Source organism: Amphiura filiformis, chromosome 10 (assembly GCF_039555335.1).
Source record: "Amphiura filiformis chromosome 10, Afil_fr2py, whole genome shotgun sequence".
Taxonomy (NCBI): Eukaryota; Metazoa; Echinodermata; class Ophiuroidea; order Amphilepidida; family Amphiuridae; genus Amphiura; species Amphiura filiformis.
The window spans coordinates 27,570,004-27,597,215 of record NC_092637.1 but is presented as its reverse complement, the minus strand read 5'-3'; the positions used below and the strand labels follow the sequence as shown (position 1 = coordinate 27,597,215).

The following is a 27,212-nucleotide window of genomic DNA, read 5'->3' as shown; positions in this document are numbered from 1 at the left end:
GCCAAAATCTGACAAGAGGGCAGGGGTGGAGGGAACTACATTTCCTTGATGTATTTTCTTCAGCACCACCCCTTCAGCAACAGGAATGAATGTGAGCAATTGGGTCCCTCTGTGTGTTTCAAAATATTGAATTGAACAAAAAAATCAACTGTGTATTGCATACTTTGTGGGGATTAGGGGTTGGACTCCCCCCAAATGATTGAGTTCAAACTTTCCCCAAGAAAATTTCACCCCTACCCCTTTAAACCCAACACACACATAAGAAAATGTTAAACCCTCCAGTGGTATAGTGTCACATGCCCCAATCAATCTGACACCCCCCTGTGCTCTCCAATAAGGTGGGTGCTACGCCACTGAACTCCTAGTGCAAAATTGGCACGATAAACGCAACATTTTAATTTTGGGCTAAAATTGTAAATTGGCCAAGTAACAGTAGCATAGTGAGATGGCAAGGTGCGCCCTGGTCACCGCCTAAATTGGAGGGATGCCGAATTGCCACTGGTTAAAAAATTGTTTGAATCCCTACAACCCCTCCCACCCCACCCCCTCTCGAGTGCACTGGGCAAAAAAATTGGGGTAAACAATTCCAGTTGGCAGGGCACAATTCTTTATCCTGCCCCGGGTGCCACAACCCCTAGCTACGCCACTGCCCAGTAAATACAAAATTTCACCTTTATTTTGTAAAATTTAAACACTTTCTGCACTTCATTGTAACGTCACAGCATCGATAGTGCAGGAGGACAGTGCATATGGATAAAAAAATTAATTTGGTGCACAAAATCCAAAATCAAATGACTTGGCCCATTAAATTTGTTGAACACACTCTCTATGACATAATATATGCAAAAAATGTTTTTCTCATACACATGTAACACAATGTAAAAACAGCAAGGCACGCTTTCTTTTTGTCCTTTTTTTCCATTTTATTGCCCTGTACTTGGGTCTGACGGTGAGAGAAAAACATGTGTACAAATAATAGCCTATCCACCAGACCCCTTCAATGCAAAATTAGTATTCAATAGTATCAATACATAGCTTCATATAAATGAATCAAAAAGATTGTGAATATAGTGAATGGGGCGAACTTCGCTACTCCGAAGGTTCGGTATTCCGAAGGTTCGCTATTTCGAAGGTTCACTATTCCGAAAATTAAAAAGGTTCTCTATTACGAAGGTTTTCTATTCCGAAAACAGAAAAGGTTCTCCATTCCGAATATGAAAAAAGGTTCTCTATTCCGAATATGCAAAAATGGGTTCTCTATTCCGAAAACGAAAGAAGGGTCTTTATTCCGAAATAAGTCACCGTGTTCTCTACTCCGAATATGAAAAGAGGTTCTCTTTTCCGAATATGAATTTAGGGTTCTCCATTCCGAAATCTAAAACAGGTTCTTCATTCCGAAATGAGTCACCGTGATCTCTATTCCGAATTATAAAAAAGGTTCTTTTTTCCGAATCTGTCGTTGTTGAATCATGTTGCGCCCTCTAGCAAAGTCCTTATTTGTTTGGCGGTATGATATAGGCCTGGGCGGTATGATTAAGGGTGCTTTGGCACTGCATTAAATTTTTAATGCTAATTTATTGCACATTCTAGGGAAGCGTGTCTAGGGAAGCGTGGTTACCTTTTTGAAATCGCCGAGTGGGAGGGTTTTCAATGAAATATTTTTTGTGTTAAAACTGAAGCATCCTATGTATAAAAGAATATATGAATATTAACTGCACATCATATATAACGATTCATGATACCCAATCGTGAAAATGTATGTGGTTTAGGAGGCAGAGAATTTTATTTTAATTTTATATACGCCAAAATATTTTCTGAATTTAGTCAAAATTAACGCTCAATTGATGGTAAAAAATTTATGTAAAGATTAAGGGATCTAAAATGAGCGTTTATTGCGTTTCGACAGTATTTTTTTTGTTGGACATGAGAACACCTCGGAACTATCGAATTGCATTCTGAATACGAAGCATGTCTTTCTGATATCAAATAATTTTCATTTTTTGAAAATTACAAAATAATTCAAATTTTATGACAAATTATGAAAATTTGATATTTTTCAAATTTTTTGATATATAACAGTCCTCGAAGTAAATTACATAAATCTAATGATATATTCTTAAAGTGTATGTAGCAGGAGGAAAAGCCGACGGTCAATTGAAAATTTTGACCTTTTATATTGAAGATATGGATTTTTTCCCCAAAAGACCTTATTTTTGTTTGGTGTTTTGGGAAAAAAAATCCATATCTTCAATACGAAAGGTCACAATTTTCAATTGATCGTCGGCTTTTTATCCCACCTACATACACTTTAAGTATAAAATCAGATTTCTAAAGTTTACTTCAAGTACTGTTAAATATCAATTTTTAATGATTTGCCATAAAATGTGTATTAAATTGCGAATTTCAAAAATCAAAATTATTTGATATCAGAATGACATTCTTCGTATTCAGAATGCAATTCGATATGTCTGATGTGCTCTAATGTCCCAAAATAAATACTGTCCAAACGTTCATACCCCAGCCCTTAAAGACTAAAGATTACTGTTTCGTCTTTATGCGAATCTAATCTCCAATATCTGGAAGAAACTTTTGAGGACCTACGTGGAATTCTCCTATAACTTGCAAAAATCCAGACCGTGTATACACGAAAACTCGAAAATGGCATACTGAACCACATGTAGGCCTATATACTCAGTATAATATAGGAGTAGGCCTATAGCACGTGCAGCCCAGCGAGTTCAAATCGATAATGTATTGTGTATGTTTAAGGATAAGATGTTTTTAAGGAATGGGGTGCAAGAGCACGGAAAAGCCCCATTAAACCAGGGACCATTTTTCTTACCAGCTTGGGTCTAAAACTCTCTATTTATACTATACTATTACCGGGTGAAAATCATACTTTTCAGCAACAATAAATCCATAGAATATCCGTTTATTTTGGCAAACTTTAAGTATTATTTCCAGTGGATATTTTTTTTTTTTATTTATAGCAATGAAAATCAAACCATCATTTTGATTGATGTTGAATTTTAGGTCACTTTACGAAGCTTATAATTGGGGGTACGCTTCTGCAAAGGATCATGGGTAAATTTTAGGTCTCGTACAGTGACGTAGTCACGTAGAAAGGGGCAAAGGGATCAGCTGCCCCCCCCGCGGGATGTTGGCCGCCCTGATATTTGAGATTTTAGGCCCTTTTGTAGTATTTTTTTCAAAATTTCCCCCCTTAAAAGTTGGCATGCCCCCCCTTTGCCCACCCTCTATAAACTGAGTGCTGCATGGTCTTGTAGCCACGGTCGACACGATACCGATATCCATTCAATTTGTGTGTGAAATTTGGCCAACTTCAGCACTATTTTATAAGGTGTCACGTAGATTTTACAACATGGGCTTAGTTTAACAAAACCGTTCGTTTTCTGCATAATGGTTTTAATAAGATGTAGGTTACACACTCCAGAATTTTTATAAATAGCGCACAAAATGAATGTCCGACGCCATCTTGAGGGCTGATTTTGAGCTATTTTGGCGATGATACGGTGTCTGATCTCCGCCAAACTCCCCCTTTTATAATTCATATCCCCAAATTTTTAGTTTTCCCCCTTTTTGCGAAATGCTTTCCCCCTTTTTCAAATATTTCCCCCTTTTTAACTTTCCCCGTTTTCAAATAGTTTCCCCCTTTCCCCCTTTTCGATAGTTTCCCCCTTTTTGAATTTCCCCCTTTTCAAATAGTGTCCCCCTTTTCGACTTTCCCCTTTTCAAATAGTTTCCCCCTTTTCGACTTGCCCCCCTTTTCAAATAGTTTCTCCTTTTCGACTTTCCCCTTTTCAAATAGTTTCCCCTTTTCGAATCCCCCCCTTTTCAAATAGTTTCCCCCTTTTTAATTTCCCTTTTCAAATAGTTTCCCCGTTTTCGAATTACCCCTTTACAAATAATACCCTTTTTATTTTCACCCATTTTGTAAAATTAATAGTTCCCCTTTTTACAAATAATCCCTTTTAACTTTCCTCCTGCTTTTCACAAATAGGTTCCCATTTTAAATAGTTTCTCCTTTTAAATAATACTCCCTTTTTGTTTTTAATACTCCCTTTTTGTTTGGGTACTCCCCGTTTTCCGTGCGTAGGCTTTACCAGTAAGCCTGGACCCTGGAGAGTACCGTGCACTCACTAGAGCTCATTTCGCTACATCCATTATTGGAAAGGCGTTCTACATGAATTTGGATACCAACGTACGTAGATTTATAGCCTGTTGTGCAAGCGCCGCTAAATTCAATGGGTTAGGGATCCGTCAACTTTTATGCACGTTTATAGAGGGGCTGTACAAAGAGCAAATCCGATATGATTGATAAACCAAATGATGTTCAGAATGTTAAACGGGTGAAATGGCATGCATAAATATTTATGCTGGTCAAATTCATAGCAATGATGTTTGAAAGTCTGTGAAGAACTTGTCTATAAACAGGGATATGTCAGAGACAACAAACAACTGGCTGCCATTGTAACAGAAGCCTAGATAATAAGAATTGTTTGTGCTATATAATTATTCAAAAGTGTTTTTTTAAAGTTAGCACCAAAGTTTAAAACAAGCGGTCTTAACAGTGAAATGACAATAAAAGCATACATTTATAAAACGGGCCTGGACAAAATGGGCATTGCATATTTATGACAAGTGTGGCTGTGTGATTTTATGCAACTTTATTTTTAAGCCAGTTCCAAGTAATTTTCGCTATTCTTTGTTTGTCAACAATCCCGTTAACAATAAAAATGTGCTTTCTAATCAAAGGCTCTATGGCGTATATTCAATTGACCAGACAAATGAACCAGGGACTTCGGTCAGTGGTGCACGCCTCAAAAATCCAAAAAGAATTAGTAGGCCCTATATGTTAGATGAAGAATTAAGTAGCAATTAAGGGGGCACTACACCCCTGCCCAATTTTGTGCCTATTTTTGCATTTTTTCTCAAAAATTATGGCGCATTGGGGACAAGTAAGATATGTATATTATAGGGGCAAGGACTACAACTACTGCACTGGAAATTTTATTTCAGCACAGCCAACAGTTGTGGAGTTACAGTCAAAAATGAGGGAAAACCAATATTTGATAAATAAATCAATAACTACTTGCTTTGTGTTGCTGTATTTTCAGTACAGTAGTTGTAGTCCTTGCCCCTATAATATACATATCTTACTTGTCACCAATGTGCTATAATTTTTGAGAAAATTGCAAAAATAGGCGCAAAATTGGACAGGGTGTAGTACCCCTTAAGCCTAGTCTTTTTAAAAGTCGAGACAAGTCCAAAATAATAACGATTAATAAGCCAATCTAATTGATTCGAATTCCAATCTCCTGGCCTTTTCCTGGGTCTTTATTTAGTTGCATGATATAATTCAGATTATGATTTTTCTTAAATGTAGATCTATATCCGATAGAATTCATAAATTACATAATAAGTATCATTTTATTCATTTTATTTAGCTCAAGAATTTGTATCAGACAATCACGTGCTTTCAACGTGTAGGCCGGACCTATTTCAATATCGAAGTACATGGGACGTGAATGCACGGTACTGTAGATGGTCCGTGCCTACTGGTAAAGCCTACGCATCGTGAAAAGGGGAATAAAAAAAAAGGGAGTAAAAAAAAAGGGAATAAAAAAATAAGGGAGAAACTGTTTTAATGGGGGAAAAATCTGTAAAATGGTATTATGTAAAAGGTGAAAAGAAAATTCGAAAAGGGGAAACTATATGAAAAGGGGGAAACTATATGAAAAGGGGGAAATTCGAAAAGGGGGAAACTATATGAAAAGGGGGAAATTCGAAAAGGGGGAACTATATGAAAAGGGGGAAAATATATGAAAGGGGGAAATTCGAAAAGGGGGAAACTATATGAAAAGGGGAAATTCGAAAAGGGGAACTATATGAAAAGGGGGAAATTCGAAAAGGGGAAACTATATGAAAAGGGGGAAATTCGAAAAGGGGAACTATATGAAAAGGGGAAATTCGAAAAGGGGAAACTATATGAAAAGGGGGAAATTCGAAAATGGGGAAACTATATGAAAAGGGGGAAATTCGAAAAGGGGAACTATTTGAAAAGGGGAAAGTCGAAAAGGGGAACTATTTGAAAAGGGGAAAGTCGAAAAGGGGAAAGTCGAAAAGGGGAACTATTTGAAAAGGGGAAAGTTAAAAGGGGGAAATATTTGAAAAAGGGGGAAAGCATTTCGCAAAAAGGGGGAAAACTGAAAATTTGGGGAGATGAATTATAAAAGGGGGAGTTTGGCGGAGATCAGACACCGTACGATGATCCATTTTTGTAGCCCAGTTAATCAATAAATACGAGGGACATTCAAAAAGTTCTACCTCCACTCTCAGCTTCTGCAAGTAACAGCACATTCGTATTTTCCATAACCAATGGTTTTATCTAGCTAATGAGAAAAATGTGTTTTAATATCTTTTTCCGTTAATTGTAGGCGAAGTATAAATGAAACCAGGAATCAGGACCGCGGAAACGGAGAAAATCTGGACCTATATCCATATAAAGAACACATAAATAGACCAATTTGACTTCACCATGATAAAATATGATTTAGTCATCAGGTGGCTTAAATTAAAGCTGACATAAGGAAACATATTGACAATTATGTACAATTATGTTAAATGACAAAACAATCGGCATTAATCCAACAAAAAAAAACTTGCTTTTTAACAAATTGCAGATAAGAATTTAATCAAACTAGCAGTCACCCGTCTTTCGCGGTCATTGTCTTTCGCGGTCACTGTTTTTTGCGGTACTGATGTTTTATATAATTTTTTTAATGTTCTATTTAAGGGCTAGGGTATGAACGTTTGGACAGTATTTATTTTGGGACATTAGAGCACATCAGACATATCGAATTGCATTCTTTTTTTTTTTATTTAACAGTACTTGAAGTAAACTTTATAAATCTGATGATTTATACTTAAAGTGTATGTAGGTGGGATGAAAAGCCGACGATCAATTGAAAATTTTGACCTTTCGTATAGAAGATATGGATTTTTGTCCCAAAACACCAAAAAAAATTAGGTATTTTTGGGAAAAAAATCCATATCTTCAATATGAAAGGTAAAAATTTTCAATTGACCGTCGGCTTTTCCTCCCTGCTACATACACTTTAAGAATATATCATTAGATTTATATAATTTACTTCGAGGACTGTTATATATCAAAAATTTGAAAAATATCAAATTTTTATATTTTGTCATAAAATTTGTATTATAATTATTATGATTTTCAAAAAATGAAAATTATTTGATATCAGAAAGACATGCTTCGCATTCAGAATAAAATTCGATAGGTCTTAGGTGCTCTCATGTCCCACAAAAAATACTGTCGAAAAGCAATAAACGCTCATTTTAGATCCCCTAATGTGATCAGTGAGGTGAGGGATATTGTCATTTAAGATTACAATTGAGACGGTCAGATGCAATTTCAATGTTTGATTTATTTTTTTACCTTGGGGTGCACCCCATTTTGAAAGTTGTGGTGCAATTTCACCTGATGCAGCGCAATTTGAAGTGCAGTCTCAGAACAATCACAATAAATTTACAATTTTGTAGGACACTTACGTTCAACATGGGCCTAAATATATTGCACATCAGCACAGTCCCTTAATTGAATAAATGTTTGGAGCATGTTTGTCTTATTGTACAGTGATATGAATGAGAATGCACTAGGAGCTTGAGATATCATACCAATGTCTGATTTTTGAAATACAGTCACTGCTTTACTTGCCCAAAAGTATAGTATAGTTTAACTCATTTTACCAAATCTGCTTCTGGGAGCATGTTTATGTTGTCTGTACAATGATGTGAATGAGAAAACTCCAGGAGCATCATACCAATGTCTTATTTTTTTAAATACATCACTGCTTTACTTGCCCATGTTGTCTGTACGACGATGTGAATGAGAATGCTCCAGAAGCATCATATCAATGTCTGATATTTGAAATACAGTCACTGCTTTACTTTCACATAAGTATAGTTTAACACATTATATCAAATCTGCTCCTGGAGCATGTTTATGTTGTATGTACAATGATATAAATTAGAATGCTCCATGAGCATGATGTATCAGCGATCACCTAAATCCGGGACAATGTTTAAGCTCTAGCATTCGCAGCATTGGGATAGGCATCTGCTATCTACTGAAGATAGCGAAATTCACAGAATTAGTCATTTCTGATTGGTTTGTCTGTTTATGTGCACACATGTAGTGATTTTCTTCACTTGTTCTATAGTGTATTAATTTTGTATTGTATACCTGACACTGCTGTCTGTAGGCTCTGGAATTGGTCATATTTGCCCATTGAACTTTACCTATTTTTGAGCCTACATTTGTTGTTTGGTTTAGCTTGGTGTCACATCATCTGCACACCATGTTGGTTTACATTGCACTTTTTCTTTTTCTTTTTACGAGTCAAATGTTAAATAGATGTACTAGAAAATAAAGTAGAAATTAACATGACCTTAATATCCTTGCTGACATAATCAACACTATGGTTGGTGGGAAACATGACCTGGCAGTGTTTGCATTCATAAACTAAGACAACTAAAGAGGACACGCAATAGAGAATATGTTGTTGGTTCAATAAAGGAGACCCCAAGGCTTGATTTAATACAAGGAGTGTCATTTCTTTCCAATATCTAATTTTTTTCAAGCGGAGGAAACACACAAAACCTTTCTTTTTGGTATTTTTTTGGCCTGAACTTACCCAGCAAACACAAAACGTTTTCGACATCATTCGCAAAAGGTTATAAAAGGTTATCCAGGGATAACCTGATTATCCCAGGATAACCTGATTATCTCGGATAATTATCCTGAGATAACATGATTATCCTGGGATAACATGATTATCTCGGGATAATTATCCCGAGATAACCTGATTATCTCGGGATAATTTTCAAAAAAAAAAATTGTTACATGTCACCCATGAGGCTCCGTACGAATGTGTTAAAAATTTATGTAGATTATTAGGAACAGCAATGTTTAAAATTTGTTTCATTTCCAAGTAGGCCTTTGTCATTATCTGATGTAGGCAGTACCGCCGAGAGCCATTACGGGCCCGGGAGCAATGTGAACCAGTGGCGTAGCTGGGATTTTTTCCATGTGCGGGGGCGGGGGGGCAAGCCTGTATGGGGCTGGGGCCCAAATCCACCAAACAAAAATGGGGGTAGGTACTTTCATGTACACTTTCAAATATATCAAAGAAAAATAAAAAACAAAGGAAATAAGTTTAAATTTGGCAATACAGTGGCCCAAGAGGCAAAATGGTAAACTGGGTTATTACATTTTCAAAGAAATTGAGCGCTCCACGAGAAAAATTAGCTTTTTTATTACTAATTTGGTCTTAATAGAAATGAATTTTGGCCATAATTCTTGCTAATTTCCTGCTAAAAATATCCAATTTCAGACAATTTTAGCCCAAAATGAAGGTAAATTTTACGTAAAAGCCAGTGCGAGCGCAAAATTTTGCAATGTTACCATATTTTGGTCCACAACATGGTGTTTTGGGGAACATACCTCAGACTATTTTAGGGGCCTGGACCCGTACCCATCTGGTCTAATGGTAAATCCGGCCCTAAGTTTGAAATAGCTAGGCCTACTAAATCGGTCAATTTTGTGTCGATACTGAAAATGTTCGGTTGGGGCATGCAATACAAGAAACATGTCGGACACAGCCTTCTTGACCACCTTTTTCAACTTTTCTTTTTTGGGTTGGCCCTTTTATTGTTTTATTTGTTTTATTCAATATACTGCTTCTATATAGGTGCTTTTGTGCAATTAGCATTTCAAAAGTCTTCAAGAAGTCAAGTATATTATCGAGTATATTGATAATAATTGTATGGCACTACCGGTACATATCGTAGGCCTATGGATTCCCTCTTTCTCTTTCCCTTCTCTCCCCCTCTTTTTCCCTCTCTCTCCCTCCTTTCTCTTTTTTCCCTGCACGGGGCCCAAATAGACAATTTTTGCTAGGCTTGTTGATAATAATCGTATGGTATTGCATATCGTATGGATTCCCATCTCTTTTCCCCTCCTCTCCAGCTCTCTCTTCCTCTCTCTCTCTGCCTCTCTCTCTCTCTCCCTCTCTCTCTCCTTTTTCCTCTTTTTTCCTTGCGCTAGGGGGGCGGGGGCCCAAATTGACCATTTTTTGCCAGGGGGCGATCGCCCCCCCTGCAGCTATTGATGTGAACGCACAGGCCCCTTTGATCAGAGATGACGGTGCAGGACTCCATAAGTGTGTGTGTGTATGTAGGGGGGGCAGCTGCAGCAGCAGTGGCATAAATTTGTTTGTGACATAGGGGAGGGAGGTTGGTGTAAAATTCTTGAACATTATGTTAAAGCGGAGCGAAAGTAGTATGTTTAGCTGCCAATAATCAAATATGAACATTGAAGGACAGGAATGGGCGTGAAGCGCGCACAAATTTGTCATTTTAAAGTGGCATTTTGCTCCCAGATTAAGTTTCTCTTAACAACTTCCACGCGAAGTTAAAAAAATGCCAATTTTAAGCTAAAATGATCTACGAGCGTAAGTATGAACCGTTGAATGGACAAATGGGTGTGAAGCGCGCGCAAATTTACAATTCGAATTGTCGACTTTTGCCCCCAGATTGGACTTATGGACAAGAAAAGAGACCTTGCTTGGCCTTTGTTGGTCCATAAAGCAATATCTGATATGCCTTATTATAGAAGGTATCTTTGCTTTACCTTTACCCCCCCTTTGGCTAATTTTCTATTGTTCCTCACAAAGCATTGCACAGTTGACAAACCTTAAACTGTTCGATACCTTTACAAGTAATAGGAACTCAAGATAAAAAAACACCCAAAAACACATGACACATTGATTGGTAAAGCGGTGATTTGCTCAACTCCAAAGGACATTGTTAGAGGGCGCAAACATGTTTCAACATCGACAGATTCGGAATAGAGAACCTTTTTCATAATTCGGAATAGAGATCACGGTGACTCATTTCGGAATACTGAACCGTTTTTAGTTTTCGGAATGGAGAACCTTTTTTCATATTCGGAATAGAGAACCTTTTCTTATATTCGGAGTAGAGAACACGGTGACTTGTTTCGGATTAAAGAACCTTTATTCGTTTTCGGAATAGAGAACCCATATTTGAATATTCGGAATAGAGAACCTTCTTTTATATTCGGAATAGAGAACCTTTCTATTTTCGGAATAGAGAACCTGTTTGTGTTTTGGGGATTTTCGGAATAGCGAACCTTCGTAGTAGAGAACCCTTATTTCGGAATAGCGAACCTTTAATTACATTCGGAATAGCGAATGGTAAAATTACACGTTCGGAAAAGCGGACCTTCGGAATAGCGAACCTTCGGAATGGCGGACCTTCGGAGTAGCGAGAGGACCCCCAATATATGAGCTATTATAGTATAGGGTTTTTTGTTATGTTTTTTGAACATCAGATAAAAAACAAAGACAATCCAAAAATACAGCACAGACAGACACAAACATCTCCTCTCACACCCCTCACTCAAGACACATTAACATCAAAAAGACAAGACAGGACAAGACAAGACATCCATTCCATTCAACCCATAGTATTACAAAGCATGAAAAACATTCAATTAACGCAAGGAAAATGTGAGAAAAACCATGTGTTTTCTAACAAGACCATAAGTGGATGGAAATGACAGGAAGTCACAACATGGAACACGTGTGTGTACACAACTGGGATATGCCATGTGCACATTACCGTAAATTTTTAGAAGATCAATTTTCATCAAAATCAAAAAGGAATTTCTTCAAAATGTTGACCGAACTTTCCTTTTATCAGTAAATGTGCAAAATTGGCACTATTTTTGCCTTATTTTCAGTTTTTTGACTTTTTTATCTGACAACTCCAAAAACACACATTCCATTTAAAATCCACACTTCCCCTGTGGAAGATTTTGGAAATATCTTCCACAGGGGAGTACGAATATGAAATGGAAAGAACACATTAGCAGCTCCATTTGAAACTCACCCTCCCTCTTTGGAAGATTCATGTTGAATCTTTCTCAGAGGGTGTATGAAATTCAAATGGAGCTACCTTATGTGCTCATTCGATTTAAAATTCATACTCCCCCTATGCAAGATATATCCAAAATCTTCCACGGGGGAGTGTGGATTTTAAATCGAGCTGTCCTATTAACATGGAAAAAAATAATGTGCTGGAGTAAGAACAAAAACTTTTTTTTTTTGCTGTATGCATGATATGTGAAATAAACCATATTTAGGCAAAAAACAGATTGATTTTGACCCAAACAAAAATGAGCGAATAAAGTGAAAAGAATTGCAAATTTTTAAAATTTTTGTGATTGTTAGGACCCATTTGAAAATGAAGGTCTGTCTCTCGCACAAAGTTTTTATCCGCAACACAAAGGCAGAGCCTTTTCAAGCACCAAAATCTTGCCTACTACGCTCTAATTTTTTAAGAAAAAAAAATATGCCACTGATTTTGCATGCTTACAGCAAATAAAAAGCCTCCAATTGAGTTGGTCAGGTCTGTAGAACAGGTTTTTTTTGCCTACAATTTAAATTTTAGGGACTACCCCCCCCCCTTTAGGGCTGTGCAATAATGAGCCCTGGTGGCAGGGTAAAAATGGGGTGGGTTAGCAATTTTTGGCAAGCCAAGGAGGTGGGGGCAAGCGATTTATGGCACCCATTTTAAATAAAACGTTCTAAAAAGGCTTAGGAAAGCAGTACGGAAACGTTTATGCAAATTTCCTGCTCGCTGTGCATGCAACATGTATCTAGACCATTTAAGGTTTGCAAATTGGGATTCCAAAAATTGGCATGTGCAAAGGGGGTGGGGCAAAGATTTTTGGGTAGACCGAGAGAGGAGGCAAGCAATTTTGGCGGGCCGAGGGGGTGGGGGTGCAATTTTGGCGAGCTGTTTGGAAATCCCCCCTGGCTCATAATTATTGCATAGCCCCTCACACATGTAAGATTTTGGGGAACCCAAATTAATTTTAACGTGTTCCTAATGCTTTCCTACACCTTTTTAGGGCGTAATATAGAAATATCTGTGCAAAACAATCGCTTGCCCCCCCCCCCCTCGAGCTTGACCTGTCAAAAATGTTTGCCCCCCCCCTTTTAGCCTGCAAAAATCTCGCCCCCCCCATAATTCACCACCATGGGGTACACGTAATAATTGCACCACCTGTAAGTGTATAGAGGAACCACACCGACAACTGAGTGAATATTGTTATTTTACATTCACATTTTGTTAGTCAACACATCTGTGGTGTACATGTACATGTAATATACGCTGGTAAAGTTATGTAATAATCGGATTAACTACCATAGCAATAGGTTAAAACAATTTTTGAATATAGACGAATCCAACGAGCCAAGTCATGGTCAGGATTTGGTCGGACATCTTTGGGTAGCCGCTAGCACCAACCTGGTGTTTTGAGCGTCCAATTGTGCAAATAAAAGCCACATAGAGAAGATACAAGGACGAGGAAGGTTAATAGAATAATAGCTAATAATATATATAATGGAGATAATTCCGCAGGTAATCCCGTCGTATCTATTCATACATAGTCCTTTTGTTCGCAAGTACATCAATGCATAGATACCGCGTGTAGTTAATCCTATTATTATGTCACTTGACACTAAGTAGATTTTTTATTGAAGATGTATTGATTTGTATCAAAATATAACAATGCTTGGACTACATCAGATGCTTTCAAAAGGAGTCAATTTCGCAAGGGCTCTTCGAAATTTCCTAATCATTCAGGATCGATGACGTAAGTTTATGAAGCTGTAGTAGACGACCCACTCCCAAGTGTAAAAATATCAAACACAAACTCATTTGACATTTTCAACCTGGGTTCGGCAAAGGAATCTAAACCGCGATGCTGCTACCAGTCACTATATTACTGATCAAGAGTACAGCATCTGTCTATCAGCTTTTCATTTTTGGTGGACGATTTAACTTCAGATAGCTTACCAATGTAGCATCTCAGCTCTGGATGGTCACATGCATGTTCATGTCTACTTGTACACAGCTCATTTCATATGAATGCCAGGCACGATGATGGGGATTATATCCTCCAGCAGGTATGATCACCTCAGCACATCATTTCTAATCGTTCTTGATAGGCTTCCCAGTTGTCAAATGTTCCTGGCAGTGCGCCATTCTCGAAATTCTAGTCTATTCATGTTACTGTACATCATAGTACTCTGTGCTATACATACACACGGGGTGCCAAATTTCGAAGCCATGCCATCCTCCCATGCAAGTCCGTCATATTGTAATTGACGTATTCTTTGCAATTTACCTTCTTTCTACTGCTATTTTGTGGTCCAAAATTCCCTCGCTGAGCTGCACAATGGTAAATACCGCTAGCTGATCATACCACTTTACATCCACAACTCCTTTACATCTTCAAAATTCAAAAATTCAGGAAGTATTTCTGATACATCCAGTACATGCAGAGTATCAGTCTCGTCGTGGCTTAGACGTTCGCCTTTTGTATCTCTTTCCTTGTTGGAAAGGTATAACCAGGGCTATGACACTCTATTCACGTGGTTTCTTTTCCAACGCTAAAAGATTACGAATTTTGGTGGTTTGTAAATGAAAAGTGTCCGCACTATCGATTGATTACGTAACTGTTATGAATAATTTATTAGTTTTTCAATGCAATCGCCTCGACCCATTAATACATATTATCTGTATTTATCAAAGTACTTGGAATAGCAATCTGGTGAGTTCACTGAACTACGCCCAAATACTGATGGAGTTTTAATGGCGCTAATCCTCTCCATACACAGATGAACAAATACAATAGGAGAAGGTCAACACATATGACCTCCTATATGACATGTTATATGAGATGTACAACAACCTGAATATCATAAAGATCAGTGTTCGTTTGTGCATATGAACTGCATATTTACAATACTAAATATTACTCGTTATATATTATGTCAAAAATTAATATTGGTATTATGACAACACGGTATATACATTGTATATAAAACGACTAATAGATCCTACTATCATGGCGTCAGGTCATTGGTTCATCATATCCCGTATATATCTTAAAATTCATTCATATTTGAGACAAATTTCTGTGCCCATTTTATAGGCGTACAGGTGGATCCGGTTTTTTTGTCATTTTCATTTCTTTTTGATGAAAGAATTAAGGTTATCCACTGCACGGAGGCCACTATGTGATACTAATTTAATGCTATTTGTAAATGAATGCGGATTCCCGGTTGTTTTTTTTCCACAGTGTGACAACTGTCCACCCATCCAGACAACATCATCACATAATAAAACGTCTGTATTTTTACGATGAGTAAATATTAAACTGAACTTTGCCTTGGAACATTGTGTAAGACGGTGTAAGATTTTGTGGGCGCCCTCAACATTATTATCCTCTTTGTATCCGTAAACGACATGGCATAGACTGTGAATTCTATGAAGACTACTTATACATGGGGTCATATCCATGGACATAAGTAACGATAATTGACAACACGATACGCGACTGTATTTAGGGGCTAACCACTAATAGGCCTAATTAATAATGCCGGGTAGGGCCTACTCCTGGGCGATTCGTGTGGGCAAGGACGCTTAGGACGGTGACCAAATGAGTCTCAAATTTCACCGGGGAGGGGAGGGGCACTCAAGTATGATAATGTAGGCCTATACGCATGTGTGGCCAACTTTTTTAAACACCCCCTAAAACGAGTTTTACCCTACCAGCAAATTTAGGATCAATAGGCCTAAGCTAACTTAATACACTAAAGGAAGTTTTGGATGAGAAAACGGACATTTTGATGAGAAATGGCCAAAATGGTGAGAATTTAAATTTTCTCATTCTTTTGGATGAGAAACTTCCTGGTGTGTGTGTCAATCATTATTGTCTTATTAAAATCCGGGACTTTGGTTGACCTGTGCTAGACTCCAGCACATGTTAATGACGCAAAGACAGTTGTGGTAACACCATGGTCGCAGACCTGCAAAAAATCTCAAAAACAGATAGTAATGAAACCAGTTTTTATTTTCCTTGCTCTAGCGAGTTCACAGAGAAGGTGTTTCTAGTACAATGCAGCGTCGGACTCTAGCTGAGAGCGTAGCCTGAGTCCAAACGGACTCCAAGAAGGGCTCTCCATACACAAATGAACAAACACAAAGGAAAGTAGTCTCCTCCGTGACCAGCTTGATTTCGATGGAGCGAAACCAAATTGGCTGCAGAGGAGACGGGTAATTTTGCCATGCAAATGAGGTGAGTGCCCTCTCAAGAATAACTACTCTCTGGTATAACGTTGTGGAGATAGGAACATGTACGACCATCCGGGACCTACTCTGCCATGTTTGGCTGAGTAACGCTACGTTGAACACGGTCTTTTGTGCCTATGTAAATTATCCTCTGACAGGTATTGTGTTGAGAAATGACCTCACGACTTTCACGTGCTTGGAATTGTACCATTGACATTTATCAAATTTTGACGTTCGGACAACGATCGGATCTTTCTATATATGCAGATCATATTCGTTAGCCTGATATCTGGCTTTAAACTTACCAATATTCTTCACAAACTTGCTCATACTTCTTTACGGTATGAAATAGACGACATTTGTGTGATATTGGCAATGTCAAAGGTTACGATAATCTGGACTATTCTACTTTACGGGGGAGTCCGAAAATGAACTTTGGCAGGGGCTGAAATGCATTTTTACTAGCGCAATCTCTGTTTGTAACTAAAGCATTTGGAGTTCCAAGACAATCCAGCGTGTATTTTTATTCCAACGGGCGGCCGGCCGGTCGGACATGCGTGAGTTATTCTCGTTTTATACAGGTGTTTTACGTTTCATGTTAATTTACTATTCCTAGTCCACTACTCCGTCATTTATCCACCCCACAAGTAAAATGGACATGACGACCCCGAGATGTGGCGAGGTCAGATGCAGTTGCATGATGGTATAATAATATTGAAGACCGAATTAAAAAGACTAGTTTGCGTCTGACGTCAGGGCAAAGGCGCGACGTGATTGGTTACTGACCTGCGCAGTACGGCATTTTTGGTCTGGTTGACAGGACGTCATACGCAAACTAGTCTTTTCAATTCGGTCTTCAATTATAGGGAAGATTTCGCATCAGGTCAAGAGGTCAAATGATGCCAATGATGTAAATAACGGAAGAACCGAACAATTCCCTCAAAGTAAATGCAAGCGTTTTCACGGCAAATCAACAGGGATCGTCGAATTGAAGGTAACACAAATGGGTACAATATGATGGTCAATATTGAGGTTCATTTAAATAGGTAGGGAAAGTGTGCATAAATATGAAAAATATGTTTTTTTAAATGAAATTTTACAGCTCTTGCGGTGACCCACGAACACAATGAAAAGGTCAATTTTCATCATTTATTTGTTCTGTTGCGTTCAACCATCTCCAACAATTTTTTCAATGTAAGTGCCTCTGGCCCTAGTGGAAGTAAAAACGGATACTATGGCCAGAGTTCTAGGGCTATCGTGGCTGGCTGAAAACCAGGAAGTAAACAGTCCAGGGTTGGCAATATTTTCAGCCCGAATCGCTAAATATCCAAAAGTCGCCCAATTTTTCCTTAACCATTTTTATGAAACAGGTATGTACCAAAGTTGCGAGAACCAATCATGAAAACGTGGATAATTTTTGCTCTTAATTATTGGTTTCTATGGGACAGGAATTTGCACGGGAACTTGTCAAAAATCGTGGATGAAATCTTCAAAAATCGCCAAAATCGCGACTTTGCAACCCTGAAATCTGAAATTGGTTAAACCGGCAAACCTAGCTCAGAGCTTATGCCCGGGCATAGAAATGTTTATTTTGCCTATATTTATTAGAAAACATAGCATTTTGCTTATTCCTGGTAGAGTTTAGTTACTAGACTAGTAAACATTCTGAAACTGCAAGAAAAAGAACGTGCGTGGGGAATAGTGTAGTTTGGGATTGACCGATCTCTGAGTGCCCCTTTAATTCTTTCATTAAAAAGAAATGAAAATAAAAAAGAAACACGGATCTACAGTGCACCTATAAATGGGCACAGCAATTTGTCTCAAATATGAATGAATTTTAAGAAACATACGGGATATGATGAACATTGACCTGACGTCATGATAGTAGGATATATTAGTCGTTTTATATACAATGTATATACCGCATTGTCATAATACCAATATGTGATGGGATCAAGCAAAATCAGTCGGAACTTGGAAATATTGAATATCCAAAGCTGTATTTTGCAGAAAACTCCATTGAAATTGAACAACCAGTTCCAAAGATATGAGCAATTAAAGAGTTTCCAAAACATGAGGAAACAAAAGGAAATATTTCCTTTGTTTGGCTATATCTCACAATTAATATTTCCGAGTTCCGACTGATTTTGCTTGATCGCATCACATATTTGTCATAATATAAACACATCAAAAAACTTACTTAGAAAAAATTATATGATTGTTTACTTGGGGTCCTTTCATCTTTTCTGTTTCGGTTTCGGTTTCCGGTTTCGGTTTCGGATCTCATTGTTATTTTGAAGTGTTAGCATGGTACGTGTGAACAATCCTTTTATTCTAGTCTTTTGTTGACTACAGAAAAGTTGAACGAAGAGAACTTCTGTTTCGGTTTAGGGAGTTATGTTAATTTCTGACATGAAAAACGTGAGATGAGAGGGTTGATGCTAATCTAGACAAAAGAAGTGTCTAAATTTTACGGTGGTAAATTCGCGATAAAGTGTACGGCTTCAATTGACTTGCGAGGGGAGGGAGAGGAGAGGAGGGAGGGAGGGAGGGAGGGAGGGGAGGGAGGGAGGGAGGGGAGGGAGGGAGGGAGGAGAGGAGGAGAGAGAGGAGAGGAGAGGAGAGGAGAGGAGAGGAGAGGAGAGGAGAGGAGAGGAGAGGAGAGGAGAGGAGAGAGATAAAATGAGATGAGATGAGATGAGATGAGGAAGCGAAGAGAAGCGAAGTGAAGCGAACAGAGGAGAATAGTGCAGAATAGTGGAGAGGAGAGGAGAGGAGAGAAGAGAAGAGAAGAGAAGAGAGAGGAGAGGAGAGGAGAGGAGAGGAGAGGAGAGGAGAGGAGAGGAGAGGAGAGGAGAGGAGAGGAGAGATAAAATGAGATGAGATGAGATGAGATGAGATGAGAGGAGATGATAGTGATGGTGCTGATGTTGATGACAATGACGATGATGATGATGATGTTGAATAAATATGACATGGTATGACAATCAATTGTTAATCTGACAATTGGGCCTATATTTCAACGTTTTTACAGAAAATTCGACCTTTTCATTCGGATTGGCATTTTGTCACATTACATGTGAATCAGTTTACCAACATCAAAGGCCTATCGGTATTAGAGGACATTAAAGCGAGCGAAAGGGGCGCTAGACCACTAAAAACACCGGTCATCCACACACTGTGGGTGTTCCATTCTTGTCTTATCCAGCCTTTATTAACAACAGGCATGCAGGTATCTACCTATTGAAATCAGCTGATTGGTACTTCAATGAATTCAAGGAGCAGATCAATTGACATAAATCCCTTGCGTTTTCGTTTCTGAACAATAGAGCTCCCAAAACAGAAAAGATGAAACGAGGGTAAGTGTTTTGTGAAAATGAAAGATGTCCATGACTTCATGGCTGAATGAACCCAAATTGAAGACAAAAACTGCCCTTTCCAAAAGTCACAAAGTAGGCCTATGCTTGTTAACTGCAAGGCGTATTGGGACAAGGAATGGAACTGGCCATCTTACAACTCACTGTGCTGAACTCTGCACCAAGGGGATTTGCATGGCTGAATGATCAAGAATCGATACACATTACAGTAAATGTTCACTTGGTGAGGATATTAAATATGCACTCAAACACATGGGGTTTTCCATTAGTAACAAGCCATGAATCAACTTTTGTGACAAGCATAGACCTACTTTGTGACTTTTGAAAAGGGCAGTTTTTGCCTTCAATTTAGGCTCATTCAGCCCTGAAGTCATGGAAATCTCTCATTTTCACACATCCCTTAGTAAACAGTCATATAATTATTTCAAAGTTAGTTTTATTGGTACAAAACGAAACCTTACAATGTTATGACTAGTGCCGTACTATTACGCTGACTTTCGTATTCGGCGAGGAGGACGATTTCGACCTCCTCGTTTGTTTACAAACAGAGAGGTAGACAAAAAACCGTTCCGCTTGTCCAAACACTCAAGTATCAGAAGGATGGTCTACAATAGCGTGATTCACGTAACCTGAATAGGGATTAAAAAGCTGTCACGTAGAACCATGTGCTTCTATTGTTCAATTTGCCATCAAGATTTCATATGGAAACAGTTCAGACCCAGTACACGACCATGTCAGAAATTAATATTTTGTTCTGGGTCTGATTATTCGGACTATGTTATGACGACATGTTCAGAGGGGGACTTATTTCTTTTGATGTGTTTATAATGAGTAATATTTAGCAACGTAAATGTGCAGTTCATATGCACAAACGAATACTGATCTTTATGATATTCAGGTTTTTGTACATCACATATAACATGTCACATAGGAGGTCATACGTGTTGACCTTCATCTATTGTATTTGTTCAACTGTGTATGGAGAGAAGAAACGCCATTAAAACTCCATCAGTATGGGCGTAGTTCAGTGAACTCACCGGATTGCTATTCCAAGTACTTTGATAGTACAGATAATATGTATTAATGGGTCGAGGCGATTGCATTGAAAAACCTAATAAATTATTCATAACAGTTACGTAATCAATCGATAGTGCGGACACTTTTCATTTGCAAACCACCAAAAGTCGTGATCTTTTAGCGTTGGAAAAGAAACCACGTGAATAGAGTGCCCTCTCAAGAATAGGTTCTCTGTGATATTTAGACTTCTCCGTAGTCCACTTGCCATTGTGCATATTCAGAATTACCTTTGCATTTAAAACTCCGATTGTGTGCACAATTGATAGATTTTCCTGATCTATTCAGTCACCGTACGCCCTCTGTTAGCTTGATACCCAAGTGGACTACTGACATTCGATTGCGGTCAAAATGCTTAGGGTCTTTTTATCTTTTCAGTTTCCGTAACTCTATTGTTCAGATACGAAAACGCAATGGATTCAGTAAGTTTACTGTGATCTGATTTCATTGTTAACTCTGAAGTACCAATCAGCTTATTTCAATAGAGATGATTGCCTGTGTCAATATTAAAAGGCTGGAGTGGAGATAAAAGAGTATGGGAAACCGATGTCTGACCGGTGTTTTAATGGTCTAGCGCCCTCTCGTGTTTGACACTGTTTATCAATTTAAAAATTGATTCACATTATTATCATGATTAGGACAAAATGCCAATCCGAATGAAAAGGTGCACCTTTTTCTGTAAAAACGTTGAAAATCACAAAAGGTCCGCTTATAAGCATGTCGCACCCCAATGCACCTGTGCAGGGCCGCAGTTTCGCCCTGCCCTCGTATCAATGTCTATCTCCCTATTTTGCTTCATCCCCCCCCCCGCTCCGAATGATCAGTCTCCCCACTCTCTACCCGGTTCCGTCTCTCTCCTCTCGAGTTCTTCTCTTTCTTGTCTTTCCGTCTATCCCTCTCCTCTCTTTCTTCCTCACCCCTCCTACTCTCACTTGTTCAGTCTCAAGTATCCCTCCTCCCTCCCTCCCCTTCCTTGCGAAATTTATCAGTATGATCCATGACTGAAAATAAGCTCTGCAAAAATAAACATTTAAAATAAACCCGAGCCTTGCATATAGACCCAACCAATTATCAGATTAGCTTGCCATTGGTACGAATGAATAGAATACATTATCTTTGCTCCAATGCATTTCTTTTGTATTGCATTTCAATATCAAACATGATTACCAAATCACCCCTTGTACGCGCCTCATTGGGAGATATTTGACTATTTTAGACGCTCGTTTCATCGCCAATTTGCTTATAACTTGGCAACATGGTTAGTATATATTTCACTGCAAGACTATTTTTAAGAGCCACTTACGTCTAGGCGTAAGTGCATATACACCAAACACAAGTCAATAGAGGGTATTCATTACTACGTCATTGATGTGATTGCTCATGCATAAAATTCCTCCACATAGGTTGTTTAGCTTAATCGGGAGAGTGACCTCTTGAAATGATGATCACAGTTATCTTTGAATTATTACAGTGAGGCCCACGTACAATGTTCAACACAAAGTGAACAATGCTATAACTTGGAGGACAAACAAACCAACACCGCCAAATTCGACTGACATGTGTACAACGTGGGAAGCTATGGGGAAATTGAACACTTGTTGTCTGATCATGCATGTGTTTATGGTTCGGGTAGCGGTTACTTAGCAACTCTCGTTCCGCTTGGGTTTATTGCATACACTCTATTGAAGCCGTACAATTTCCCGTGAATTTAGGACCGTAAAATTTAGACTCTTCTTTTGTCTAGATTAGCACCCAACCGCACATCTCAAGGATTTATGTAAAAAATCAATATAACTTACCAAAACGAAAACTGAAATTCACGAGCTTCAAATTTTCAGTAACTAACAAAAGGCTAGAATAAAAGATTGGTCACACCTGTGAGTTTACCACTTCAGAATAACAATGACTTACAGAAACTAGTACGGTTACGGAAACAGAAACTGAAAAGATAAAACGACGGTTAACACAGGCCCCTATGGCAAGAATGTCGGATTTTTGGCCTACTAAGAATAGCATGATGTAATGCATTTTCATATAAATTAACCAATTGTGATGCAGCATTTGTGTAGGCGGGACCCGGAAGCTTGTCGTTTGGAGCTCTAGCTGAAATACAGCAAGATAATGTAAGATAGTAAATGTAAACCTGTATTTTAGCTAGAGTATCTCGAGCTAGGGAATTCTGCTGATGAGGCCGGGTGCGATACAAAAAAACTGCGATTCATCATGCATTCTCACTAGGATGTGAAAATTGTAAACTGGCTCAGAAGAAGTCCTTCATCATTCCATGGCTGGTAAAGACGTTTTCGACATTCTACCCAGATTTTTAGCAGGGGGGGGGGGCTGACAAAATGGAATTTGTTGATGACCCATTCTGGGAGGCGGTTCCCCCTTTAGGTCAGAAAATTTTGCCAAAAATACCTAGTTTTCTGGATTTTAATGACATTTTTTTCACTCACCTGAAATTGTTGGGGGGGAGGAGGGGCCGGGGATGAAGAGTATTCTAGCCCCCCCCCACGGTTCCTAAGCTACCAACTAGATATAATATGGGAAATATATTTTCTACCAAAGCAGCACCGTTTGCTAGGACTTTTTGTCGGGTGGGAAATCCCAGACTAGAAGAAGCACACAATTTAAGTTTACCTTGGCAAGGAAAATATGAACGCATTTACATCGATAGTTCTAGCCAGGGACAATATTGTCTTCAAGGAAAGAAATTATTCGCGACACATGGAGAACGATTGTGCGGATTATTAAATTATTGTGGTAATCATTTTTTTAAAGATAAATATTTCATAATAATGGGAAAATTAGTTCATGCCTCTCTTAATCCGTCTATATTTGTAGCTATTTTAGAATTTCGGATGACTATTTACCTGATAGACATTATTTTGATATGGCCTTTGTAGCCAGTGAGTGGGACTATACATCTTCTTTGAGCGTTACGTAGCTAGCTAGGTTTGGCTGCATGAAGGCCCGGACAAAACGGCACACAAAACGAGGCTCTTTCCGTCTTTCGGCATGCCATTAAATATCAAAAGCACCTGAAGTAACTAGTAATTACGGGGGCCGGCATTTTCTTCCCAATTAACAAAACATTCGCGTCCCCCCCCCCCCCCGCCAATACACCTTAGCCCTTAAACAGACTAAAATTGTATTGAAATCAGTCTTTTGAATTAAAATAAACAAACTATCTCATCAAATATTTTATGACCCCCTATTTTTCTTTCCACAAATCTATGCCCCCCCCCTTCCGAAAGAAAAATGCCAGCCCCCTAAAATAACAGAAAAGTCAAGATTGTGTTGTGATGTGATCTTGCCGGCCTATTTTTAAAAATAATGTCCTGCCTCATGCCAATATTTTGCACTCAGGTGTGGGTCTGTGCACTACACAAGTGAGGTTCGTAATAATAGGCCAAGATAGATGCTATATGCAAATTAGGGGTATTTTCTCCTGCTGATCGATTTTGGCAAATAAATTGCTGCACTTTCCCACGGGGATGACAAATAGTTGGCGTTGTATAATTTGACTTTTCCATACAGGTATTTCTTATTTATTGGGTTATTATTCGATATTTATCACAGTAAATACTAAATATAATCTTGATCGATTTGTACCACCGTTGATTTTTCTTTAAATAAATTGTATTATCTTTTGCCAAATACAAGAACCCCTGTACAATTATGGACGAGACGGAAACTATTCGCTGTTTCTGATTGGTCAAGGGGTGGAGCCAATTTTATTCTCATCGTAGCGTCACTGACTTAACCGCAATCGATTGTCCATAGTCGTATTTTTCGTGAGTAACGTGAGCAATTCTCCAAAATCATGAAAATAAAACAGACTGCTAGAAAATCACTGGTAGGCATGAAGGGAGCCCTCTTTCAAAAATATTAAAAAAACAAAAGTAAGGCAGGACACAAATGATCACTTAGAATGCCTACATCTAGGGCAACTAGATTTGCTTATAGACTATTTATTACATTATATTATCGAGATTGATAACATAGGCCTATTTCTAAATTTCTCAAAATTCGACTATGGCATAGTCTATGTGATATTACGTAGGCTTCCATGACTGTGCGAGGAGTTGAACCCCCAGCGATCAGAACTATGAGCACTTTGAAGTGTTATCACCTTGCAGAGCCGTGCTATAGAGGCCTTGCATGTGACGTATCATCCCGTAAATATGGCGGACTACTCAAATGCATTCAACAAAAGCATGATTGCAATCTACCGTGACAGTTCGTCTCACACACATAACCCTGCACTACGATCAAATAGGTTGATGACAACATGTGATTGAATGGACTGCACTCCGCCATAACTACGGTGAAGGACACCGGCTCTAATCCATTGTTTGGAGCCAATCGATAATTTCATGCAGGGCCTCTATAGTGGCCCTGCATGCTTTTATCTATTGGCTCCAAACAAAGCATAAAAGCCGTTGTCCTTCAACGTAATCATGGTGCAGTGCAGTCCATTCAATCAAATGTTGTCGTCACCCTATTTGATCGTAGTGCATTTGCTATGTATGTGAGACGAACTGTCGCGGTAGATTGCAGGCATGCTTTTGTTGAATGCATTTGAGTAGTCCGCCATATTTACTAGACTCGCTCACCAGTCCCATGATATTCGAAAAATTTCTTCAAAATTTCATCAAAAGTATATAAAATTAATACCCACCTTATTGTGCTTGCTAATTAATAGAAAAATACCTGGGATAAATTTATCTGTACAAATTGTCGCACTCCGAGTCACATATGGTATATTTGCAACCCTACTGTGGATTTGCGAACAATTTGTCGACATAAATGACGTTCGCTGAGAAACGGTGGTCCAAAATGCGTTATTTTTGGTAATATGCAGACGAATGGCCAAATTAATAGAAAAATACCTGTGATAAATTTATCTGTACAAATTGTGGCACTTCGAGTGACATATGGTATATTTGCAACCCTACTGTGGATTTGCGAACAATTTGTCGACATAAATGACGTTCGCTGAGAAACGGTGGTCCAAAATGCGTTATTTTTGATAATATGCAGACGAATGGCCAAATTAATAGAAAAATACCTGTGATAAATTTATCTGTACAAATTGTCGCACTCCAAATGACATATGGTATATTTGCAACCCTACTGTGGATTTGCAAACAATTTGTCGACATAAATGATGCTTGCGGATAAATTATTAGAAAAAAGGGGTTTTTTGCCTAGGCCTGTCCCCCATGCTAGGTATGATCATCAAATTTCCAAGAAGCCTTTTTAGTGCTTTTTTTGGTCCTGGTGACAACCCTGCAAGTAGGATATTTCACATTGAAATTGTTTTGTTTAGGAAGGTGATTATTTAATTTAAAAAATGAGGGGTCAACCTTGTCTGTAGGAAAATAATTAGCAAAGCTATGGGCAAATGTATTTTTTCCAAATTCTGTGACCATCATGACGGTACCTTACAATGAATTACTGTACAAAATAGCAAGTACCCATTATGCAACATTTTTCAGCACAGCAATCAATTTTACAGAAAAGAGATTTTATTTGAAAAAATCTTACTATCACTGTATGATAACTTCTGTATCAAGGTGTACCAATTGACACTTTTTGACTTTCAACCTGAAGTTTCTGGTGTCCAAATTTCAATTGTTTTGAATTTCCTACACAGTTATTAAGCTATTTCTGTTGTCACAAGTTGGGAGTTGAAGGAGGCCCTCTATTATCTATACGCATCCGGGGCACATGATACGTGATTATAGCCTAGTTTCCTTGTGTGTAGCCTTCGTCACTCTGTACAAAGGCTACAGCATCAATGTATTGAAAAATGTAGGGTCCATCGATCATGTCAGTAAATGAATATTTTGTTTTGGGACTGATTATTCGGACTACCACCCGGCATGCAGGTATTCCTGCATTAAATACATCAGAATTATTACCATTGCAAGATTGAAGATGGCTTAAAGCTAGCATTTCAAGTATCTCTTATAAGCTAATAACAAATGGTGCCCGCTGGAATCTCTTGAGGCATTGTCTTTTTTAAAGACATTTCTTGTTTCTAAATTGACTAGTCTATTAGTTTTACTCAATAAACTTGAGGCAGCAAATTACCTCCATTTAATTGTGAGTGTAGAGAGTAGGCCTATACAGTACAGCTTACCATACATACTCACCAATAATTCCAAGAGTTGGTCCTCAAATCCAGCTCCATTTTGAGATTTTTTCACCTGCGGGGCAGCACTCACTCCAGCCACCAAAGCCACAGTAACTACCACCAATGCAAAGTACTTCATGATGACGTTGACGATCTCACTATAATGTATTAACAGCACGATTTTCTTTTCCGAGCCAAAGTAGCCTCGACTTTGTTGAACTTAGAAGAATGTGATGTTTGTTGAGAACACAATTCGTTCAGCATGTACGTCTAAATGCAAACTTCACCCTCGTCCACACCAGTTAAATAGTTATTTTGTACAGGCAGCGCAGTACAGTCAGTAA

The 27,212-nt window shown here is 38.4% G+C and overlaps 1 protein-coding gene across 1 annotated transcript in view; it reads right to left on the bottom strand.

The window, feature by feature from the left end:
- Positions 1-27,076, bottom strand: part of LOC140162170 (polyubiquitin-like) — a 39,852-nt gene extending 12,776 nt beyond the window's left edge. The window contains exon 1 of the mRNA XM_072185441.1: positions 26,888-27,076. Within this exon, the coding sequence (XP_072041542.1) occupies positions 26,888-27,007 (120 nt within the window). The 5' untranslated portion in view covers positions 27,008-27,076. The remainder of the gene's footprint in view (positions 1-26,887) is intronic.
- Between the last annotated feature and the right edge of the window lie 136 nt (positions 27,077-27,212).